Raw genomic sequence first — 20811 nt, forward strand, 5'->3', positions numbered from 1 at the left:
TGGTTTCCTGGCACGACCTCTGCTCCAGGGCTCTGCTCCACCAACACCCTTCCCTGCTCCAGCTACGCTGTGGCTCAGCACACCCGCCCCCTGCAGCCACTTTGCTTTTAGCTGTTCTGTTGGCTGCTCCCCATCTCTCTGCACAGAGCAAATGTGATTCCAGTTCAGATGATGTTCTGAGAGCTCAAACCAAGCTTTCCCCCCGGGCCCTCCATCTCCCCAGCACAGGAACTCCCTCCCGTGGCGAGGCTCAGGGACTGCACCCCAGCTCCTCCTGTCCCACCGTCCACAAGCGCTTTCAGCTCTCGACTTTTATTGCATTCCGCACATGTGATGTTCAGAGGCCACCTGGGAGGCAGCAATCCCCGTGGTGCCTCTACCACGCTCTCACTGCACGATCAACCCATCTGAGGTGTGGGGAAACGGCACAGACCCACCAGTCTCACAGGCAGCACAGGCACAGCAGGCAGGGAGGGCAGGAGAGGCTGAAGCAGGACACAGGCATGGTGATCTGGGCTCTACCAGCTATTCCACAATGTCCCCATACTTATTCTTCCTCGCCAGGGGTGCCGCACTCCCTCTGTCCTCCGGACTAGGCAGATCTTCTGCAACAGAAAGAACAAGCTCCCATCCTTCAGCTGCAGGGTGCCACTGTGGGACTTACACAGGGATTTTGGCAATGACAGTCACCAGCTTAATTATGAGGCAGGAACAGCAGGGAAGAACCAGGCATGACAAGCCCAGGGAAGGAAGCAGAGAGGGATGTGAACATACCTGAAGGCTGAGACACCCCACCAGCCATGGCGAGCTCTTGTGGGAACTTGCCTGTCTCCAGGTAAATCCAGAAGTCGGAGCATTTCTGTGTCTCAGCTCTGGTTACCACGTAGCTGGCGAGGGACCCTGCAGCTGAAGAGACCAAGATGCTCCTGAAAAAGCTAATAGCAAGGGCATCTGCTAAGAGCAGTGGTGAGAATTGAGCTTGCTCAGCCTGGGGAAGAGAAGGCTCCTGAAGGGGAGACCTGAGAGCAGCTCCAGTGCCTAAAGGGGCTGCAGGAAACCTGGAGAGGGGCTTGGGACAAGGGCCTGTAGGGACAGGCCAAGGGGAATGGCTTGAACCTGCCCGAGGGGAGACTGAGATGAGCTCTTAGGCAGAAGCTCTTCCCTGTGAGGGTGCTGAGGCGCTGGCACAGGGTGCCCAGAGAAGCTGTGGCTGCCCCATCCCTGGCAGTGTTCAAGGCCAGGTTGGACACAGGGGCTTGGAGCAAGCTGCTCCAGTGGAAGGTGTCCCTGCCTGTGGCAGGGGTTGGAGCTGGATGAGCTTTAAGGTCCTTTCCAAACTAAACTATTCCATAATCCTATGAAAGCACCTATTGGCATGCAAGGTGCAGCTGCCTGTAGGCCGCACCTCACCCCCCAGGGCTACATGGAGGAGGGATGAGCCAGGGGAGAGAATCCCCCAAGCTATGGACAAGCAGCTCCTCTGCCTGCAACACGGCACCGTCCCTGCTGCCACCAGCCCCCGGGGCAGGACACTCACCGCCGGCCAGCAGCAAGCTCCACTGGAGGCTGTACGGCACCTTCCTGTTCACCAGCTTCTGCACTGCAAAGGCGGCCCCGCTGCCTGCAGAAACCCAGGGGTGGGGCGCTCTTACCGGCCATAGCCCGGCCCGGGCCGCTGCCTCCCCCCGCTGCCCGCAGCTCCTGGAGGAGCTGGGCCGTTACCTGCCAGGAAGGTGCCGATGCCCTTCAGGAAGGCGTGGGACTGGCAGGCCGCGTACTGCTGCAGCGCCTGCGGGGACAAGCTCAGCGCGGGGCACGGACACCCGTTCCCTTGTTCCCCCCTTTCCCCTTCCCCCCCAGCCCCGCAGCGCACCGGGTGCTTGGCGGCCACCTCATCCTCCACCCGCCGCAGCCCCAGCGTCACCATGGCCGGGCTGGCGGCTGCGCGGCAGGTACGGCCCGCACGGATGCGCCCGCCTCTTCCGGCGCGACCGCCATGGCGGAGCCGGCAGGCCCCTTCCACCGGCTGCAGGCCGGGTCGTGCCGGTACCTGTGCTACTGCCGGCCCGGCGGCAGCGTCTAGTGAGTGCGGGGCCGGGAGTGGGACTGGGGCCGGGGCCGCGCGGAGGCTGGGGAGCCCCGGCGCAACCTGAGCCGCTCTCTCCGCAGCGTGACCGATGCGCTGGAGGTGTGGGCTGGGGCGCTCGGCGCCCGCCCGTCGCTGGGCTGCGTACGTACCGGGGCTGGGGCTGGGTACCGGGGCTGGGGCCGAATACCGGGGCTGGGGGCCGGGGCCGGGCCAGGGCCAAGCGGTTTCGGTACCTGCCCTCCTTCTCCCGTGCAGCGGTGCGAGCCGGAGGAGCACGGCGCGAAGCTCAGGTGCGTGCGGCAGCGCGGGGGAACCGGCCCCGGTTCCGGGCCCCGCTGACCCCGGATCGCCCGCGCAGGGAGGCCCTGGGGCGCGGCGCGGCCTCGTTGAGCCCAGGGGAGGGCCCGGGCACGCTGCGGCTGCAGGGGGACGCTCCGTGCTCGGGCCTGGAGCTCTGCCCGCTGCCCGCCGGGGAGGCGAGGAGCCAGCTGCGGGCGCTGCTGTTCGGCATGGCGGGGCGCATCGAGAGCCTGGAGAGACGCCTCAGCGGTACGTGCGGCCCGATTTGAATCGGGGTAAAGGCGCGAGGGGAGTGGGCAGCTCCGTGCAGCCTTCATGGCATTATCCCCCCACCCAGAGGTGCCCCGAGGGATCCAGATCAGCTCTGGGCCTCTCTGGCATCACCCCAGGTGGTTTCTCCTCCCATGGACTGACCAGGAGGCAGTAGAGGTGATGCTGCTGCCTTCTTCCTCGTTGGCTGCCCAGTTCCCAAAGCTGGCCAGGATTTGCATTTCATCACCTCGAGTGGAAGGGCTCCTGTGTGGGACCTGTGTCCCTGTGCAGAAACACAACCTTGTTTCCGTGGCCCCATCATCAGGGAGGGGGGATTCACCTTACAGAGGTCTCTGTTTTAGGGGTCTAGGAAGATCTTGGGGCTTTGGCAGCCTGGGTGAGAGTTCTGGGAGGAGAATATGGCTCAGTTTGGCCATAGAGGAGAGGGAACTTGCAGGGAAGGCCTGGGGTGCTGCTTGCTGCATTAGAGTGTGTGTATGGTCACAAGCTCTGCCTCTGGTTCTTGTCTCAACAGTGGTGGAGACACTAACAACTTCTTGCAGCCCTGAGAAGAATACAGCTCAGAACCAGCGGCAGTTCCTGCCAGGTAGGCAGTTGCCAGGGGACACTTCCCCTGTCCTGCTGTTTATTTGTCTTCTCTTCCCTAGGAGGCTGTTGTTTCTGTGTCCATGTGCTCTCTAGGACACTTTGAGCCCCCTTGACTGTGGCTTGTTCTGGCACAGAAGAGGCCAGGGCTCAGCATGGTGTCTCGTGGGTGTCTGGGATGTGCTGTGCTCAGGCCAGGTGCCAGGCCTCACGAGGCAGGTTGCCTGGTAGCATCCAGGAGGAGATCAGGCTTCGCTGCTCCTCCAGGCTGGAGGCTGTGGCAGGCCCATATCTCCCTGCTCCTTTGGGAGAGAAGGCCAGGCTTGTCCATTCCTTGCTCACCGTGGATTCTGGGCCTGCCAGGCTGGGCTGCTGGGCACTCACCCTGGGCATAGAGGGATTTGCAGGACTGCCAGAGCAACTGGCTGACTCTTTGTAATCCCTGTCCTGCCTGTCCCTCAATGAGGCAGACCCCAAGCCTGGGAAGAACAGGGGTGCTGGCTCTGCTTTGCCAGCCAGGAGGAAGATCCCAGGGGAGTCTCTCATTAATCCTGGCTTTAAAAGGTGAGTGCTGGGGCCAAGTGCTGCGAATGGGCTGTGTAGAGGTCCCATGGACTCTGCTCTGTAACTGCATGGGAGCAAGGTGTGTGATGCTCCCTCCGTCTCCTTCTAGCAAGAAGGCACCGTCTGGAGTAGACTTTGAGGACTCCTGACCTGTGCTGCCCTACCAGAGCCTAGCCAACTGCGGCTCTAGCAGGTGGAGGTTTCACTTGCACCTGAGGAGATGGATGGACCAGCAGGACCCAGAGGGCCGGCTTTTTTCCCTGCTGGCAGGGGCCACCTTCCCACCTTGCTTGCCATGAATTTGTGGGGTTTTTAAAGATTTTTTATATCGCCATGTAACTAAAAGATTGCCTGTGCTTAACTTATTGCCAGTAAAGACAGGTTTAGCCAGCTGGTCTCGGGGGACCAGGACAACATGGGTGGTCCATTTTGCCTTTCCTTTGCTTGGGAATCCTGTGGCCAATTTCAACTGACCTTGGAGAGCCAGGGGCTCAGAGTTCACCTTCCTGACAGCTTTGTGCCAGTGAGCTGGTGGGTGAGTGGCTGGAGATTCCCCAGGAGAGCTGGGAGAATGGGCCCAGGCCCCGCTATGTGCTGGGAATCAGGTGGAAAGTCCTGTGAGGGGTGAGAGCTGCTGAGGCTGGTCACTCCTGACACACTTGTCTCACTTGCAAAGCCTTTATTGATTTCCAGGAGCTCTGATACATGGCTTGGACTTGCCCTGCCTCACCCCCATCCCTCTCCCACATCTGCTCCTGAGAGTTTCCTAATGAAACGTTCTGGGGGCACAGTGCCCTCCGCTCCCCTTGCCCAGGGGAGGGGGCCCTGCCGTGTCCTCCACCCATGCCATGTTCCCCCCACATTCCCAGGGCTGTGCCATGGCTGTGCTGGTTCCCCTCACTGGTGCAGCTGCTTGGGAGGAACATGCTGCGGGTCACTGACTGGCAGGTGGCATCCTGTGCCTCCAGGGGAGGCTGCAGGGATGCCCGCTGCCCTCTCTGCCCCACAGCCCTCTGCTCTGGGCAGCTTTTCCTCCCCAGCTGCTGCCCTTGTCCTCAGCACCACCCAGCTTTGGTACAGATGGTGCCTGTGGCTGTGGCCCCGTTGTACCCATTACAATGTTTGAGGAACCGCAGTGCAGGTTGAGGGGGTGCTGGCTGGGCTGGGAGTGTGACACAAGAGGTGAGAATGCATTTGCGGGTGCAGTGCAGTGCAGATAGCTGCCAGCACCTCGGATAGGGGTGCCAGCTGAGGGAGTGTGGGTGCCAGCGCACAGCTTGTGCTCACTGCCCTCCCCAGTGCATGCAGGCAGGACCGTGATGGTCACAGCAGGACCAGGGCGAGTGCTCACTGCAGTGACCGCACCACGGAGCGATAGGCTTGTACAATCTCCTCGCTGCTGGGGCAGCTGTATCTGAACTCCTTGGTTTCCCTGGCACTGTTGAGGTACCGCCACACGCACCGCAGGTCCTTGGGGATCCCAAAGCGCCGGTAGTGCTGGCACACGACCTGCGGGCAGGAGCAGGGTGAGCCACTGTCCAGCACTGCATGCCCAGGGTGTGCCAAGGAGGGCCCCATGGCCAGGGGCTGGTACTTACAAGCAGGAGGGTGGCAGGGGGCCAGGGGACATCCCTGAGACTACATAGGATGAGGAGTCTCATGTAGGACGTGGAGGTGGTACAGGGGTTGGTGAGTGAACAGGGGTTGCTGCAGGCACCAAGGGGCAGCACTGGGGAGCCAGGGAGAGGAGCCGGGCACGGTGCTGAGGTGCCAGCACTCACCTGTACGATGTTCAGCTTGGGCAGCAGGTTGCAGTCTGCCAAGGTGAGCTGGTCCCCGTCGAGGAAGCGGCGTCGGGAGGCCCGGAGGTGGGGCTCATGGGCCAGCTCGTGCTCCAGGGGGGCACTCAGGAACTCCTCCAAGTTCAGCAGGGCCCGCAGCAGGTTCCGCTGCAGTGCTGCAGAGGGGTGGCAGCATCAGGGCCCCTCAGCTGTGCTGCAGCTCCTGCCGCACGCCCAGCTGCGTGTGCAGCTCCGCGCGTGGGCCCAGCCACACTGAGCTGCATGGGGAGCGACAGCGCCTGGAGCCCCAGCTGAGGCACGGGAGGGCTGCAATGGCTCAGGGTGACCCGATGGGGCTCTAGAGTGGTGCCACCCGAGAGGTTGCATGAGGTATCCGTCCCCCACCCAGCGGCTCACCCTGATCCTGAGCAGGCACTGGGTTCTTGATGTAGGTGGAGAACTTGTGGAAGATGTCATTCCCTGCCAGGCTGGACTCCCTGTACTGCGGGATCAGGCTGGGAAACCTGCAGGGACATAGGCACAACTGAGGGTGGCAGCAGGAGCCAGCGGGAGCTCATGTGCTGTCTGCTGCGCCCCCTCAGCCTGTCCTGCCCTTCTCTGGCCCCTGAACCCCTGTCAGGGCAGCAGCCACCACTGACATGGGCGGGCCCAACTTGTCCTCCAGGAAGTCCTCGATGGTGACAGTATCAGTCTTTGGCTCCCCGTTGTAGAGTAAAACGGGCAGCTGGGCCCCCGGCGCAAAGTCCTTCAGCACGTCCGGTGCCCTGCAGGAGATGGGGACAGATCATAGAACCACAGAATCAACCTGGCTGGGAAAGACCTCTGAACTCAAATCCACCCGTTCCCAGCACTGCCAAGGCCACCACTAACCCATGGCACTGAGGACTTCATCTCCACCTTGTGTGAACACTTGCAGGGACGGTGACTGCAGCTCTGCCCTGGGCAGCCTGTTCCAATGCCTGAGCACCCTCTGGGGCAGGAATTGTTCCTCAGCTCCATCTAAACCTGCCCTGGTGCAGCTTGAGGCCGGTTCCTCTTGTCCCATCCCTTGTTCCTTGGGAGCAGAGCCCAGCCCCTCCTGGCTCCATCCTCCTGTCAGGCAGTTGTAGGGAGCGATCAAGTCCCCCCTGAGCCTTCTCTTCTCCAGACTGAACCCCCCAGGTCCCTCAGCCGTTCCTCATGAGTTCTTCAGGTTCTGCAGAGCACCACATGTGTGTCCTGGGCAAAGGGATGAGGTGGTGCTCCCAGGCTGCATCTCCTCAGCATGTGCCTATTGCAGCTCAGCCCTTGAAGAAGCCCACAAACCTCCCTCAGACAGTGGGGGGGAGGGGGGAATGTACAACAGTCACCATGGGTCCCACAGTGCCCATCCTTCGCACCCTTCCCAAGGTGCTGAGGACCTACCATCTCCCATCACTGTGCCAGGGCAAGTCTGCCCACCCTGCCTGTGACCCCAGGGCTGGCAGCCCCTTGGGAGGAGGCATCACTCACCTCTTCACATCCACGGTGGTGAGGGTGAAGGGCACCCCTTTGAGCAGCAGCACCATGAAGAGCCGCTGGCAGAAGGGGCAGTGGCCCACGCTCTCCCCATCCTCACTTGCCTGTGGGCAAAGGGAGAGCTCAATGGCCCCTTCGCCCAGCATGGCTACAGGCAGCTGAGCAGCACTGGCATCGGCTGTACTGTGCAGGGCACCAGCACTTCCCAGCTCCTGGGGCCTTGCTGCCTCACCCCATCAGCCTCCGTGGCACAGGGGGTGCTGGCCCTGGCTCACTGGGGGACATGAGGACCCCAGCCCCCCGGTGCTGAGGAAGACGGGGCCTGGGGCAGCTGTGGCAGGGGAGAGCCCAGCATGGTGGGGACCATGCTGGAGAGAGGTGATGGTGATGCTGGTGGCCCCATCGCTCCCGGGTGTGAGCCCAGGCAGGCCCATCCTGCTCGGTGCAGCCAGGCAAGCTGCCCTGCCCGAGTGGAGGCGGAAAGGGCCGGGCAGGTGCAGGGGATGCTGCAGTGGCTGGGCAGTGGGGGGGGGCTGGCGTGGGGGGGCTATCCCAGCCCAGAACCCCAGGCTGAGCAGCAGAGCCCTCGCTGCCCACAGGCAGCGTTACGCTGTGTGCTGGGGAAGAGCCCTGAGCTGCCCGCTGCTGTCCATGGCACTACATGAATGCTGGAGTGGGCAGAGGCAGCACAGCCAAGCCAGCCCAGCAGCGCCTGAGGTCCTGCCAGAGGTGCCCACCAGCCTGGGGCACTCCAGGTCCCCCTGAACCCTCTCACCTTAACGAAGAGCTGGATTTGGGGTTTCTCGGCCATGCTGGGTGGTGGCTCCTGGCTGAGTGGTGGCGGTGCCGTGAGCACCCAAGGGCTGTGCCTGCTGCCAGCCCACATTCCTCCCCAGGGTGCACCTGCTCCCACCCATGCCTGGCCCCACGGCACCCAGGGCCGCCCTGCCATGGGGCCCAGCCCCAGTCCCGCATGGGCGGCTCCTGCCTGTGCCCCCAGCCAGCTCCACCATCCACCCCGGAGATGCCAAGTGCTGGGTGCAGCCCGGTGTGGGGCCCAGCTCCCTTTGCCAATTGCAGGCTCTTGCCCATGCATGTGCACTGTTACACACCCCCCCACACCCCAGCCCTTGCCCGCTCCAGCACTCAGCCTGGTGCCCCTGTCCATCAGCACCCACACACGCTTGTTGGGTCCAGTTATTTTTCTTTTATTTAAAATGATCATTATTTTTCACATTTAATCTCTCGTTGTTTCTTTTGTTAGCAATGTACAGGCTCCTCCAAGGTGTCCTCACCCCATGCCCTGCATGGCACCGGCACTGTGCCCGCGGCTGGTGGCCAAGGACGTGCCAAGGGAGGCAAGACAGAGGCGAGGCCAAACTCAACCAAGCAAATAGTGTTAAGGCAGCAACCACCCCTACCCCTGCTCCCACCCCACCGCCACCGTGCCCCCAGTGGGGTTTGTGCCACCATGGCTACCCAGGTTGCATCTCCATTGACCACCGAAAGCCATGGGGCACGGGGACAGTGGCACGCACAGGGTGGGGGGAGCTCTGCATTGGGAGGGTTTAGGGGATGTTCCACACCCTCAGTGCCAGCGCCCACCTGGAACCTGGCAGCGGGGCAGGCACAAAGCCCTGGCCAGAGCACGGCGCTACCTCGGGGTGCCACCACTGAGGTCAGCTGGGACCCGAAGGTGACACCATCCCTTCTTGCCCTGGTGGCAAAGGGCTGACCCCAAGCTGGCTCATCCCCAGGGTGCCCCAGGGAAGGCAGCGCGTGCGCAGCACCACCCCCACGCCCCGCCAGCGCCTGTCCTGTATGCCGTAAAAAAAATATGGTCTGAAAAATCTGAAAATAGAGCTCATCTCCCCCCGGGTTCCCCTATTGAAAATACTGTATTTTGTATCACAATCTAGAGCAGGTGGCATACAGGACTGGAGGGGACATGGGGCACAGGGACAACGGAGGGGCTGTCCCTGCTCCTGTGACCGAGTGGGGCCAGCGCTGGCACCAGGTGCTGCCCATGGCAGGAGCCAGCCCCGGGCTTCCTGCTGAGCCTGTGCCAGGAGGCAGAAAGGGCAGCCAGGTCCAGGTGCTCCTGGAACAGAGGGGAACTGCTCACAGGCCCCCCGGCTGCTGCAGAACATGGGGCATGCAGGGGTGGGTGGCTGGGGTCTGTGTCATGGGTCTGGCCATCACCCCACCTCTGGGCACAGCTGCAGGTCACTGCAGGCTGGGGGTGCTGCCAGGCATGGTCCCTGTGGGTGACAAGGCAGCAGGACCCTCTGCAGAAAGGAGGGGCACTGACAGCCCTGCTGCCACAGTCCATCGTCCCCCCACCAGCCCAGGCACTGCACCCACCCCAAGCTGTGCTGTCTTGTCCTTCTACCCCAAGGCCACGCCACTCCCAGCTTCTAAAGCCATCCTTGGGTGCAGCAACCCTTCTCCCAGTCCCACCCATGTCCCAACAATAAGAAACCAATGCAGGTGTCTCCTGCACAGGGCAGAACAACTATGCTATGACTGGCAAAGGGGAGAAGGAGGGGGGCACAACATGCCACCACCGTAGCAGTGCCCTGTGGTGGGGTAGCAGGAGGCAGGGTGAGTGGCTCTCGGAAGAAGGACGTGGTTGGGGGCAGAGGGGGAAACAGCTGGTGCCAGCATGTGAAATACCCTGTGAAATACCCCCCTGCCGTACCACGTGCCCCCTGCCTGGCCCCGGGATGGGGCCAAATGCCCAGTGCATATGTGGCAAGACTTCCAGTGGGGAAGCCCTGTCTCAGGCAAGCGGGAGATCACTGATGCCACCCCACTGGTGACAGAAATCAAGCTGGGGTGAAGGACCAGAGCCCTGGTACTGGACTGCAAGCTACCCAAGGGCAAGTGCCAAGCCAGGAACAATGGAAACAAGGCAAAAGCCATATCCTTCCTCCGGCCTTGCTGGGGCTAGGCCTGGGGTGGTGACAGTGCTGGGGGGTGTCCCTGCAGCCAGGGTCCAAGGAGTGGGTACAAAGACGAGGCGCTGCTCATGGGCCTCGTCTTTGCCACACAGCAGGCAGTGCCGGTGGCACTGGCACTGACACATGTCCTCTTCACAGTCTCCATCCACGGCACGTGCTGGGTGGGTGAGCCGGTGGCCCTGGCACCACGCTGTGACACTGCCCCAGAGCTGAAGGGGACCATGTGACTGCGTTGGCTCGTGGGGTCCATGCACCATGGCACATGCCTCCAGACACGACAGCTCCGCTCAGCAGGGCAGAGAGGGGAGAGGCTGAAAGGGTTCGGTGGCTTCACAGCTGGGGGACGTGGCTGCGCCGGGGTCTCAGCACAGAGTGTCCGTGTTGAAGGAGAGCTGAGCCTGAGGGCATGGAGCGGGCTTAGGGGCTGGCTGGGGACTGCTTGCTCTGCCCAGAACACCCGGTGCTGCTGGGGATCACCTGCCCCCCGGAGACCCCACTAGGGTCCATCCCTGGCCCCACCCCCAGATGAGGCCTGGTGCTGCAGCACCCATTTCTGGTGCCCAGCGCCAGGGACACAGCTGGGATCAGGGACACCCACATCTGGGGCAACCTCTCCTCACCCTCTCCTCCTCAAAGCTGATGAGGCCTTCGTCGTCCGTCTCCAGGTCCTCCTGCTCTTCCACCACGAGGGCCCGCAGCTCAGTGGGGGCAGCCCGAGGGCGCAGCAAGCTCAGCACACGCTCCAGGGGTGACTGCAAGGCGCAGCTTGGGCTCGTCTCCTGCTGCTCCAGGTTGTCGCTTTGCTTCTTGGCAAAATTCACAAATACCTGGGGGCAGGGCCTGAAGAGTTAGGGCCACCCCTCACCTACCATCCGTGCCACTGGAGACAGGCCCCAGAGCATCCCATGGGCTGTGGCCACCACATGCTCCCACCTAGCTCCACCTCCCATCCCAAAGGCAGTTCCTGCCAGGCACTCTGGCACAGGCACCCCATTGGGCATGGCCACCCTCCCTGGTGACACACATCCAGCAGCCTGCGCCATCCCTGGTCTCACATTGTCCAGCGTGGTCTGGCTGACGGAATAGTCTTCAATGCCCAGCACGTCCACCACCTGCTCCATCTTGCTGAAGACCTGCGCCAGTGAGATCTGGTCCGACTTCAGCTGGTACTGGACCTTGGTGTGGTGCCGCTCCTGTGGGACATGAGGTGACACCTGAGCCCTCGCTCCCTGACCCCTCCTGTCCCCTGCAGGGGTCCCACAGAGGTATCCCTTGGAGGATGACAGCTGCTTGTGCCCTGAGGCAGGGGCTGGCAGGGGACTGCACCACCATCACAGGGAGCTCACCTTGAGAACAGCCTCAGGGAAGTTGCGGTTGAAGAACCTCACCACCTCCTTGACATTAAGGCTGGACTTGGTGCGCACGGTGATCATGTAGCCATCACCGAACCTGCACAGGGACAAGGGACCCCGTGAGGACCCACCACCACCTGCACCTCGGTGGGGAAGGACCCCATGGAAGAGGACAATGCTCCCTGGCAGCTACTGCACCCATGAGGACAGTGCCAGGATGCTCCAGTGAGCTCATCCCCTGCCCACCCTCAAAGCAGCGCTTGCATACACGCTGACATCTCACCATGGGTGCCACACCACTACCCCCTGCCCAAAGTGCACGTGAATACCCACTGGGCTCTTACCGGTTCTTCAGGTGCTGGATGCTGCCAAGACACTTGAGCCGCCCATTCACCATGATGGCCAGGCGGGTGCAGAGTGCCTCGCACTCCTCCATGCTAGGAGACAAAGCAGGCTTCAGCAGGGTGACATGGGGACACACAGTAGGGGACTCCCCACACCTTTACCCCAGTGCTGTGGCTCCACCAACAGGGATAGCAGAAGGCGAGAGGGTGCCCCAGGTTCAATCTGCTGCCTGCCCAAAGGTCCAGAGACCTCCCCCCCCCACAGCACCCAGGTGCCCAGAGGCACCACAGGCCCAGTCTGAAGCTCCCTGAACCTGTGAGATGTGAGCACCACGGAGCGCCCCGTTTTGATGACATCCAGGATGAGGTTCCAGAGGAAGCGCCGTGCCTTGGGGTCCATCCCCGTAGTGGGTTCGTCCTGGGGGACAGACAGCATCCTCAAAACATGCCAGCCCCTGGTACCCTGCCCTTTCCCTCCTGTCACACCATCCCACACCCCAGGACATATGTGGTGGAGCTGGGGGCAGGCAGCTCCCACCCAGGGGCATTTCTCCACCCTGTGTAGTGCCAACCCCAGGGACAGGCGGTGGGTGGGAGGAGGATCCCATGGGCAGGGTGTTGGAGGCCAGGGCGCACCAGGAAGATGAAGGCTGGGTATCCGATCAGTGCGATAGCTGTGGACAGCTTCCTCTTGTTGCCCCCGCTGTAGGTGCTGGCAGGTTTGTCGGCATACTTGGTCAGCTCCAGCTTCTTCAGGGCCCACTTGACCACCTGCAAGCACGGGGGTTGCTGCCATCCCCTTGCCAAGGCCACGGGGCTGGCAGAGCTGGCAGTGGTTCCACAGTTGAGCTCCATGGCACAGGCCAGCAGCCAAGGGGACCACAAGCCATGTGCCAGCCAGGGGAGCCCCATGGAGCCCCCAGCACAGCCACGAGTGTCAGCAGGGACCTGCAAGCGTGTGTGCCCACCCCAGTACCCCACGTGCGTGCACCACCAGGACGGCTCTGCCATGAGGGCACCAGCACTGGCTCAGGTCCCTGATGGAGGCTGGTGAGATGCCATCCTCATGGCGTAGCACCAGCCCATGTCGCCCACCCAGGCTCCTACCCGCTCCTCATCCTTCCAGGGAATGCCACGCAGGCGAGTGTACAGCTCGAGGTGCTCCTGGGCTGTCAGCTCGTCAAAGAGTGCATCGAACTGGGGGCAATAGCCCAAGCTCTGCTGGACCTGCAGGAGCTCTTTCAGGATGCTACAGGAGAGAAGGAAGAGGCCGTGGGGAGAAGAAATTGCTTTTCAGGAGCACCCCATTGCTCACCCCCACTTTCACATGCCTTTATACTGGAGCATCTTCTACCAGGTAACCCACAAGAGGAAGCCTGGGCTGAGAGCTGGTGTCACTTGCCACCTCCCAGATGATGGTCAGCCCAGCAGGACATGGCTGCAGCTTCCCGAAGAGCCACATGGGCAGACTCACACTTTTTTATCCCAGGAGACCCCACCTCATCCTCAGGACAGCAGGCAGTGCCCACCTCCCACCCAGCTCATGCTGCCCAACCTGTGCCCATTAATGAAGGCCTCTCCACCAGTGGTGCTCTCGTCCCCTGTCAGCATCTTGAAGGTGGTGGTCTTGCCCGCTCCATTGACACCCAGCAGCCCAAAGCACTCCCCGGGCCGCACACCAACACACAGCCGGTCCACAGCCAGGATGCGCCCGATCTTGCGGGACTTGTACACCTGTGGGGCAGGGGATGGGGACTCAGCCCACCCGGAGACACCTGTACCCCAGCCCCAGGGCTCCGAGGTGTCTCCTTGCAGCCCTGGCACATCCCCCACCATGGCTGCACCTTGGTGAGGTTCTCAATCTTCAGCATGTCGTTGTCAGCATCGCCACGCAGGACACGGTGCCGCTCGTTGGCCACGTCGATGTCGTCCTCAATTGGTTTGGTGGAGACAGGCAACCGCCTGCAGGAGGGCACGCATGGGGATGAGTGCATGGGAGCTGCTGACCAGAATCCCTGCTCCCAGCTTGCACCCACAGGAGGGGCAGCCTGGAGCTAAGGGGCCCTGACAGCAAAGCACTTCCCATGGGTGTCCCCCCAGCCTGCACCCAGTGCCCAGCCACACTCACTGGGATTTCCGGAAGAAGTTGTACTGGCACATGATGGTGATGAAGAAGCCGACAAAGCCTTCGATTGTCATGGCAACGAGCCCCCGCGTCACAATGTCCCATTCAAAGGGCGATTTCATTTTATCAAACTGCCCTGAGTGGGAGGAAGAGGAGAGAGCAGCTGGGGACACCCTACTGTGGGAATAACCCGGCTACACGTCTTGAGCTGGTCTGTGACAATGACACTGTCCTGCTCTGTCCCCTTCCCTGCCGCAGCTGCCTGGTCACGAGGATTCCCATTCACAGCACATGGGCTGTTGAAATCATCTTCCAACTTCTCAGCCTCAGTAGGATGAATCAACTCACTGAGAGCTGGGATGGATTTGTCAGATCCTACCCTAAAATTGTCCCTCATGCTGCCAGCAGCACCTGGGTTATATACGGAAGCTGCTTGAGAAACAGAGAGCAGCAAGAGCTTTTTGAGGCCAAGCTGAAGCTGTGAGTAGAAAAGGGCTCATTCTGGCTGGGCAGTGCAGCCCTGCAAGCAAGAGACCACATCTGGAAGGAAAGAGTCCTTGCAGTCCCCATCTGTCATACTGCACAGCCCCACCACAGCCCCACCATGGGGCCACACCACTGCTCACCCCCACCAGTTTGCAGCAGCAGCATACAGCTCTGCCAGGGCTGCTCTCCCCATGGGGCTGTTATTCAGGATAGTCCAAGGAACCATTTTCATTATCATCAGCACTAGGCCATGGCTGACCCTCAACTGTAACTCTTCCACTCTAGTCCACAGCCCCTGACTTTTTGTTCCACAGTGTTCTGGGGCTCAGGACACCCCACAGGGCAGGTGAAAGGGATGTATGGGACCCCCCCCAGCGCCACATGCCCTGTAGCAAAAGAGGGAAAGAACAAGAGGCCCTACCAATCTTGGCATAGTATTCATTGATGTACTCATTATAGGCCATCTCCATCAAGCCATGACCCAGGTTGTAGTTAGGGAATACAAGGAAGCAACTCTTCAGGTAGCTGTTCACCACCTTCAGATCCTGTGAGGATGGGCAGAGAGGACATGATCATCAGAAACACCCCTGAGGGCTGTGAGAGCATGGCAGGGTCAGGATTCCCACCAAGATATGGTTCCACTTCCCTGGCAGTGTTAAGACCAGGTAGGATGGGGCTTGGAACAAGCTGCTCTAGTGGAAGGTGTCCCTGCCATGGCAGGGAGGTGGAACTGGATGAGCTTTAAGGTTCTTTCAACCCAAACCAGTCTGGGATTCTAGGATTCTATGATACAGCCCAGTCAGGTCCCACAGTGGACCCTGCTGGGAGCAGGAGTTTGGAGCAGAGATCTCCCGAGATGCCTCCCAGCCTGAGCTGTCCCACAACCTGATGACAGCTTCTCCCTTCCTGGTGGCCCCAGGCAGAGCTCTGAATCTCATACCTTGTCATGCTCAAAGAGCTGCAGCAGGAACGTCGCGACAGTGGCTGTGATGCCGATGAAGAGGTTGATGACAATGAGGAAGACATAGGCAGAACTGGGCACCTCGAACCAGAAGGAGGCAGGGTACATGATGGGTGTGATGGACCAGCTGGGGAGGTGAGCAGCAGGAGCACACGTCAGTGTGGCAGGAGAGGGACAGGTCAGTGCCAACCTTGGGCTCACCCATCTCCCAGCACTGCCTTCCCTGGGCTCTCCCACCCCAGCCCTTGCAACCCACCAGCTATGGGAGCTGCAGAACGTCAGCCAGATTAGCAGCACCAAGGCCAGATCCTGCCAACGCAGCCACAGTGCAGATGGGGCACAGCAGGGACCTACCAGTGCATCCTGACCACTCCTCTAAGCAACGTACCCATAGAGCAGGAAGAGGGAGAGGACGGCGGGGAAGTTGGTAGGAGAGGTATATGCCGGGAGGTCGAACACGAACAGGATGATGATGCAGCATGTGGCCGGCACCAGGTAGTTCAGCTGGAGAAGACAGAACATCTGTGACTGCTCAGCCACACACACAGCCCTGGGGCCTCAGCCATGGGGTGGGACCATGCACCCTGCTCACCATGTCCCACACATAGTTGGCCAACCAGTAGATGACAGGGTCACAGCCGCTCACAAACTGCAAATGCTTGGCCTTGGTGGCCTTTTCAGCCACCAGGAACACCACAAAACTGGCTGGCACAAATGACATGGCCACGATGATGAAGATGGCAATCACCACGTCGGTACCTTGCAGGCTGCATGGGGAGCAAGGAGGAGAGCAGAGACCCCATCACCCTCAGCTGCCCAGAGAAGGACCACATGTCCTGGTGTGGGACAGGGCACGGCACATGGACCCCCACAGCACAGCCACCTGGTTCCTTGCCATGCAGTTTGTAAGGCAGAAAACTCAGCACTGCCCTGCAACCCATGGTGAGGAGCATCCTCCCTCCCACGGGACAGTCACCCTCCCTCCAACTCACTCCCCGGACCTACAGGTAATCCAGGGACAGGCTGGCACTCGTCTTGTTCATGGGGTGGTTGGTGACCGTGATGCCTGCAAGATGAACCAAGAAGAAACATGGCAGTGTGAAGGCTGGCTCAGCAAAAAAGTCTTGTCCCCAGCCTGCCTGGTCCTGGCTTTGAGCAGGAGGACAGGTTTTCTCCCTGCAGCTTAGCAGGAGCTGAGCTGTCTGAAGCCTCCAAGCACCTTGAGGCCAAGCCCTCCCTCACCAGCTGGCAGAGAGCATTCAAACACACACTGCAAGTCCAGGTGCCTTCAGGCAGCACTCTGGGGCATTCTTCCCAGCCCAGACCCGAGAGATTTGCCTAGCCCAGATATAGCCAAGATGTGTGACCTCCCTGCCCCAACTGGGCACTAGGCTGCTTGGTCCAAAGAGGGGACATTGCACTTTAGAGCCTGGTTGGACCAGGCCCTAAAGCTGTTCCTGCCCTTATCTGCCTTCAGGTCCTCACCATAGGCAGCAGGGTTGCCTTTGCTCTTGGGCAAGTTGGCTCGCAGGATGGCGTTGTTGAGAGCGTTGAGGTAGGTGGGCATGCTGTGATAGCCCTTGTTGTTGTAGAAAACCTGAAGCAGAGAAGAGTGGTGGGAGGTGGCAAGACAGCGGGGCCCATGGCATCTGTGCTGGATGGGACAGCCACAGGGCAGGCTTCCTGTGCTCCTGGCTGTGGGGACAGCAGGTCAGTGCTGACCATGCTGGGCCAGACCTGCTGGGGTGGAAGCTGCAGAACACCATGGGGCAAGAGCCCCGCCAGATTCCTCAGGGGAGAGCACAGCTGTAGAGCAGGGCGAGAGGCTCCTGCTGTGCCCACAGCGCTGCTGCCCCCTTCTCCCCACCCACCTGTGGCTGCCACTGCCCTCCCATCCCCAGCCCCATGGCGCAGTGTGATTATACCTGGGCCGTTCTCCGCACAGCGATCTTGCGCACTGTGGCAGGAGCCCTGGCCCCAAAGGAGGCCGGGATGGATTTCTGGACGTTGCCGAAGGTGAGTGCCCCATACCTGTGGGACAAGGCACCATCAAAGAGCCGTGGCCACTGTCCCCCACCTCCCGGAATGGGGCCATGCTCCTGTCAGCACCCCAGGAAGGCGTTCCCCAGCCCCTCAGTCCCCCAGCCCTGTTCCATGGCTCAGGGCAGGCCCTCCCCACCCCCCTCTTGCCTGTGCAGCCGGAAGCGGTCCGAGGTGTAGAGCAGATACTCAGAGACGTTGCGCCCTGTGATGTCTGCCAGGATGTCCCCTGTCACCACCTTCATCTGTGGTGGGTGGCCCCCCACACCACTGGGACAGGAGAAGCCAGTCCCCTGCATGGAGCATGTGCACTTGATGGGCTCGTGGACAATCTGGGGCAGGGCAGGAGCCGAGGTCACGGTCTCTGAGGAGCAGAGAGGGCAGCTCACAGCCAGGCTCCTGTCTGCCTCGCTGCCCAGGACAATGTTGGGCAAGAGGCTGAGCTGAGGGGTCCCAGCCAGGCAGGGAGTGAGAGAGTGCATGCTCTGAGCCAGCGAGAGGGCTTTTGTGTCCTGGTGACTGAGAAGGTCCAAGAGATGGACATGGGGGAAAACTTCACAGGGCAGAAACACTTCAGAGAGGGGGCATGAAGTGCGGCTGGAGAAGGCAATGGCACAGTGAGGGTGACACAAGGCTGGCCACAGGGCTCTCAAGGGTGTCACCATCCCAGGGAGTTCTACCAGCACTGCCAGGGCTGAACAGAGAGCAGTGCTCCATGGCCAGTACCAGCCCTGAGGCAGAAGTCCAGCCCAGCAATGCGATGCTCTGCTATGGCCAGGCCAAACTGACAAGGATTCCTAGAGCTGCTTCTGTGGGGGAGATGCATCACCTCCTTGATGGAGTTGAATCCTAGGCCTGGACACACTCGAGCACCAAGCACAGGTGATACCTTTGATGGCAGAAGAGAAAGTCGTGGAGTTCCAGGCACGGAGCAGGTCCTCATCCGTCGAGATGGGGTAATCGGAGGGAGCTGGGGATGGAGGCGGCGGCACAAAGTTGGAGAGTGGCAGGCCCTGGGTGAAGGAGTCGATGCACATGGCATCAAAGTACTTGGCCGCCAGCATCTTGGACTCATTGCTGTTGAGGTTCTGCATGGGCTGGTCCAGTGTGTTGTTGAAGGGTGTCTTGAGCACACAGGTGGCCCCCACACCGGAGGGCAGGTGGAAGGTGTTCACCAGCTGCTGGGGGCTGGCATCAGGAGACAGCCTGATGCTGCAGGAGAGGAGCAAGAGATTTGGGTCTCACCACCTTGGTCACCTTCTCATGGGATCTCAAGGCCTCGGCACTTATCATGGGCTGAACAGACATGGCTGAAGAGGCCCATGCCCAACATGAGCTGAGCTGCTGATCTCAGTTAGCACCTCTCCCAGAGACACCCTGGGGAGGATGTAGGCTGCTTTCTGCATGCGGACATGGACCACCAGGCTCTGTACCAAGCCTGAGCCAGCCCTGCTGCAGGCTGCCCTCCCTGCTGCCCCCAATGACAGTCACAGGGATGGAGATAGAGATGGGGATGTGGCATGAGACACCAGGTTACCTGCAGGCAGCAGCTCTCACCGGTATTCACGCCGCTCCTCATTGGCGTAAGGAATGAAGTTGCCCTTCGGTTGGGTGTAGTTGTGGTACTGCGATGGCGAGAGGATGAGGGGTGGCAAGTCACCTGCAGGGACAAGGACACGAACCCGCTCACACCACTGCCCACAGGCAGAGTGGCAGAGCATGGGCAAGCCTCATCCTTGCCCGGCCCCAGCCGCTGTCCCCACCAGCCACACTGGGGCAGACAGAAAAGGCCACCAGTAGTCCCCATTGTGTGGGGTTGACTCACACGCACCTATTTCGGGCACAGAGAGTGCCACTGTCATGGCCACGCAGACGAAGAAGGCGGGCAGGAGGATCTGCGAGAAGAGGGCCTTGGTGTTGCGCTTGGCACAGTGGAAGCGTTTGACAATCAGCCCATGGAACTGGCGCAGCTTCAGCCAGGAGCCCTCCAGCTTGAAGCTCCCCTGCCCAGCCAAGTCGTGGTCCTCCACCTCCGCCTCTTGCTCTGGGAGGGGAGAAGGACATCAGCCCCCAGCATGGCTGCTCCCACACCGGCTGTGTCCTCCAGGGAGCTGAGCTGGGCTCCAAGCTGGGCACAGCCACCCCATGGGACAGGGCAGCACCCAACCCTGACAGCCCCTGAGCCGCAGCAGCACTGGGACATGAAGTGAGGCAGCTGGCTGGCGGGTTCCTCTTGGCCCAAAATGGGAAATTTAGACAATAGGTTTAAAAAAAACAACCAAAATTGGTGGGCTTGGCAGAACCCCTCCATTTTCCCATCAGCTCTCCCAACTGGCGGGGGGTCAGCACAGTTGGGACATGGGTGGGGGGACCCAGTGAGGCAGTGGGCATGGGGCTGGAGCTCTGCTGTGACACTGCCTTGGCTCTGCCTCCCACCACCCAAATCACAGCACTTGGAGCAGCCCTGGCCAAGGAAACAGCACATGTCCCTGAATTAACCATGACAAGACCCACTGAGATAACTCAGAGAAGGATTTGCAGACAAAACAGCAGCCTCCTGCTGTCTGCCTGCATCCTCCATCTTCCAGCAACCTCAGCATCTGGGTAGGAAGAGCCCCAAGCCTGGGTCAGGGTACCGAGAGTGAAGCCAGTGGCTGGAAGATGACTCCATGCCCAAAGGCCAAGAGGAGACAAACCACCCGGGAGCCAGTGTGAGGAGTGAGCACGTTAGTGGGGTGTGTCTGCAAGGTGGCACTTGCGGGATTGAGAGGTGAGGGGCAGAGCTACCACTGGCTGTGCCTGTGCCCACCAGCTTCATGTCTCAGCGCAGGTCCCCCATGCATACCCCACCAGTCTGGGAGTGTGAACTGGTGACAGGACCCGTTTCGAGCCCTCCCACCCAGGCTGCAGCTTTCAGGGTGCAGTGTTGGTGGATGCACCATCAGATCCCATGCAGAGTCTCGCCACTGCCCCCCAAGACCAGGCACACCCATGTCCCCTGCCCAGCGGCACGGACAGCCGCTGGCACTGCCCTGGCCACCCTCCATGTCCCCGCTTCGCAGGCGCCTGCCGCTGGCCAGGCGCCGGCGGCACCAACCTTGCAGACTGATGTTATCGGGGTCCTGCCGGTTATCGAACAGGGGCGCGTAATCCCCAAAGAACTCAGAATAAGCCCCACCTTCGTCACCCCGCACGGAGCCCACCGAGGAGGCTGAGCGCAGGGACGCCTGTGACTGCGCCAGCTTGGAGCACGTCACCAGGTTGCTGAGCTCCACCTCGGGCTTCTCCAGTACAGCTGCTTCGGCCAGGACCTCCCCATTGGCCTCAGGCTTTGGGCCCAGCTCGGTGGTGGGTGGCTGCAGGGTGTCCTTCTTGGACTCCTTCATGTCTGGAAAGAGAAAGCAGGTTGCCACTGGCCATGCCACCCCTC

The 20811-nt window shown here is 61.1% G+C and overlaps 4 protein-coding genes across 17 annotated transcripts in view; 1 reads left to right on the forward strand and 3 right to left on the reverse strand.

Moving 5' to 3' along the window:
• Positions 1–288: 288 nt before the first annotated feature.
• Positions 289–2339, reverse strand: TMEM141 (transmembrane protein 141). 3 transcript variants are annotated; one of them, XM_080630868.1, is made up of 5 exons: positions 1874–1940; positions 1723–1789; positions 1538–1621; positions 775–900; positions 289–605 (listed from the first exon to the last, which is right to left on the reverse strand). In XM_080630868.1, exons 1-5 carry the CDS (start codon positions 1925–1927, stop codon positions 526–528), a joined length of 411 nt encoding a protein of 136 aa, XP_080486994.1. In that variant the 5' UTR covers positions 1928–1940; the 3' UTR covers positions 289–525. The 3 variants fall into 3 exon arrangements, with proteins under 3 accessions (XP_080486994.1, XP_080486995.1, XP_080486993.1); XM_080630867.1 differs by having other exon boundaries at positions 298–605; positions 775–906; XM_080630869.1 differs by lacking the exon at positions 1874–1940 and adding an exon at positions 2323–2339 and having other exon boundaries at positions 290–605; positions 775–935; positions 1538–1789.
• Positions 1922–4227, forward strand: PAXX (PAXX non-homologous end joining factor; the record flags this gene model as incomplete). 4 transcript variants are annotated; one of them, XM_080630865.1, is made up of 7 exons in its annotated part: positions 1922–2082; positions 2170–2230; positions 2345–2379; positions 2448–2638; positions 3177–3248; positions 3718–3811; positions 3921–4227. In XM_080630865.1, 7 exons carry the CDS (start codon positions 1997–1999, stop codon positions 3958–3960), a joined length of 579 nt encoding a protein of 192 aa, XP_080486991.1. In that variant the 3' UTR covers positions 3961–4227. The 4 variants fall into 4 exon arrangements, 3 of the variants coding, with proteins under 3 accessions (XP_080486991.1, XP_080486990.1, XP_080486989.1); XR_013958150.1 differs by lacking the exon at positions 2170–2230 and having other exon boundaries at positions 1926–2082; positions 2345–2638; positions 3344–3811; positions 3921–3972; XM_080630864.1 differs by lacking the exon at positions 2170–2230 and having other exon boundaries at positions 1926–2082; positions 2345–2638; positions 3714–3811.
• A 133-nt stretch (positions 4228–4360) lies between these two features.
• CLIC3 (chloride intracellular channel 3) lies at positions 4361–8299 on the reverse strand. Its single transcript, XM_080630870.1, has 5 exons — positions 7105–8299; positions 6252–6377; positions 6010–6116; positions 5593–5768; positions 4361–5320 (listed from the first exon to the last, which is right to left on the reverse strand). The coding sequence occupies exons 1-5, from the start codon at positions 7254–7256 to the stop codon at positions 5159–5161; spliced, it is 723 nt and encodes a 240-aa protein (XP_080486996.1). The 5' UTR covers positions 7257–8299; the 3' UTR covers positions 4361–5158.
• A 1719-nt stretch (positions 8300–10018) lies between these two features.
• The window catches only part of ABCA2 (ATP binding cassette subfamily A member 2), a 31080-nt gene continuing 20287 nt past the window's right edge, over positions 10019–20811 (reverse strand). For 6 of the 9 annotated variants that reach the window (XM_080630861.1, XM_080630858.1, XM_080630856.1 and 3 more), the window contains 23 exons: positions 20479–20769; positions 19213–19425; positions 18939–19041; positions 18271–18593; positions 17532–17745; positions 17267–17372; positions 16827–16938; positions 16347–16407; positions 15934–16108; positions 15730–15845; positions 15321–15468; positions 14802–14925; positions 13898–14030; positions 13614–13731; positions 13325–13503; positions 12877–13018; positions 12406–12540; positions 12084–12187; positions 11770–11862; positions 11420–11522; positions 11129–11266; positions 10694–10900; positions 10019–10471 (listed from right to left, as the gene is read on the reverse strand). In XM_080630861.1, coding sequence (XP_080486987.1) covers positions 10436–10471; positions 10694–10900; positions 11129–11266; positions 11420–11522; positions 11770–11862; positions 12084–12187; positions 12406–12540; positions 12877–13018; positions 13325–13503; positions 13614–13731; positions 13898–14030; positions 14802–14925; positions 15321–15468; positions 15730–15845; positions 15934–16108; positions 16347–16407; positions 16827–16938; positions 17267–17372; positions 17532–17745; positions 18271–18593; positions 18939–19041; positions 19213–19425; positions 20479–20769 — 3374 coding nt within the window. In that variant the 3' untranslated portion in view covers positions 10019–10435. Of the gene's footprint in view, positions 10472–10693; positions 10914–11128; positions 11267–11419; positions 11523–11769; positions 11863–12083; positions 12188–12405; positions 12541–12876; positions 13019–13324; positions 13504–13613; positions 13732–13893; positions 14031–14801; positions 14926–15320; positions 15469–15729; positions 15846–15933; positions 16109–16346; positions 16408–16826; positions 16939–17266; positions 17373–17531; positions 17746–18270; positions 18594–18938; positions 19042–19212; positions 19426–20478; positions 20770–20811 lie in introns of those variants that run through there. The other 3 variants (XR_013958149.1, XM_080630859.1, XM_080630860.1) reach the window with 3 other exon arrangements.

Source organism: Psittacula echo, assembly GCF_963264785.1.
Source record: "Psittacula echo genome assembly, chromosome: 16".
NCBI classification, from domain to species: domain Eukaryota; kingdom Metazoa; phylum Chordata; class Aves; order Psittaciformes; family Psittacidae; genus Psittacula; species Psittacula echo.

Bases quoted from the DNA above. Each gene is read 5' to 3' on its own strand.
- CLIC3 (XM_080630870.1), bottom strand. From the start codon at position 7,256: ATGCTGGGCGAAGGGGCCATTGAGCTCTCCCTTTGCCCACAGGCAAGT. The intron at 6,117-6,251 runs GTCAGTGGTGGC...ATGTCCCTGCAG, and splicing joins GACAAGTTGGGCCCGCCCAT to GTTTCCCAGCCTGATCCCGC. The intron at 5,321-5,592 runs GTGAGTGCTGGC...TCCTGCCCGCAG, and splicing joins CCAAGCTGAACATCGTACAG to GTCGTGTGCCAGCACTACCG.
- TMEM141 (XM_080630867.1), bottom strand. From the start codon at position 1,927: ATGGTGACGCTGGGGCTGCGGCGGGTGGAGGATGAGGTGGCCGCCAAG. The intron at 907-1,537 runs GTGAGTGTCCTG...TGGTCTCTTCAG, and splicing joins GAGCTTGCTGCTGGCCGGCG to CTGCAGGGTCCCTCGCCAGC. The intron at 606-774 runs GTATGTTCACAT...TTTCTGTTGCAG, and splicing joins TGGGGTGTCTCAGCCTTCAG to AAGATCTGCCTAGTCCGGAG.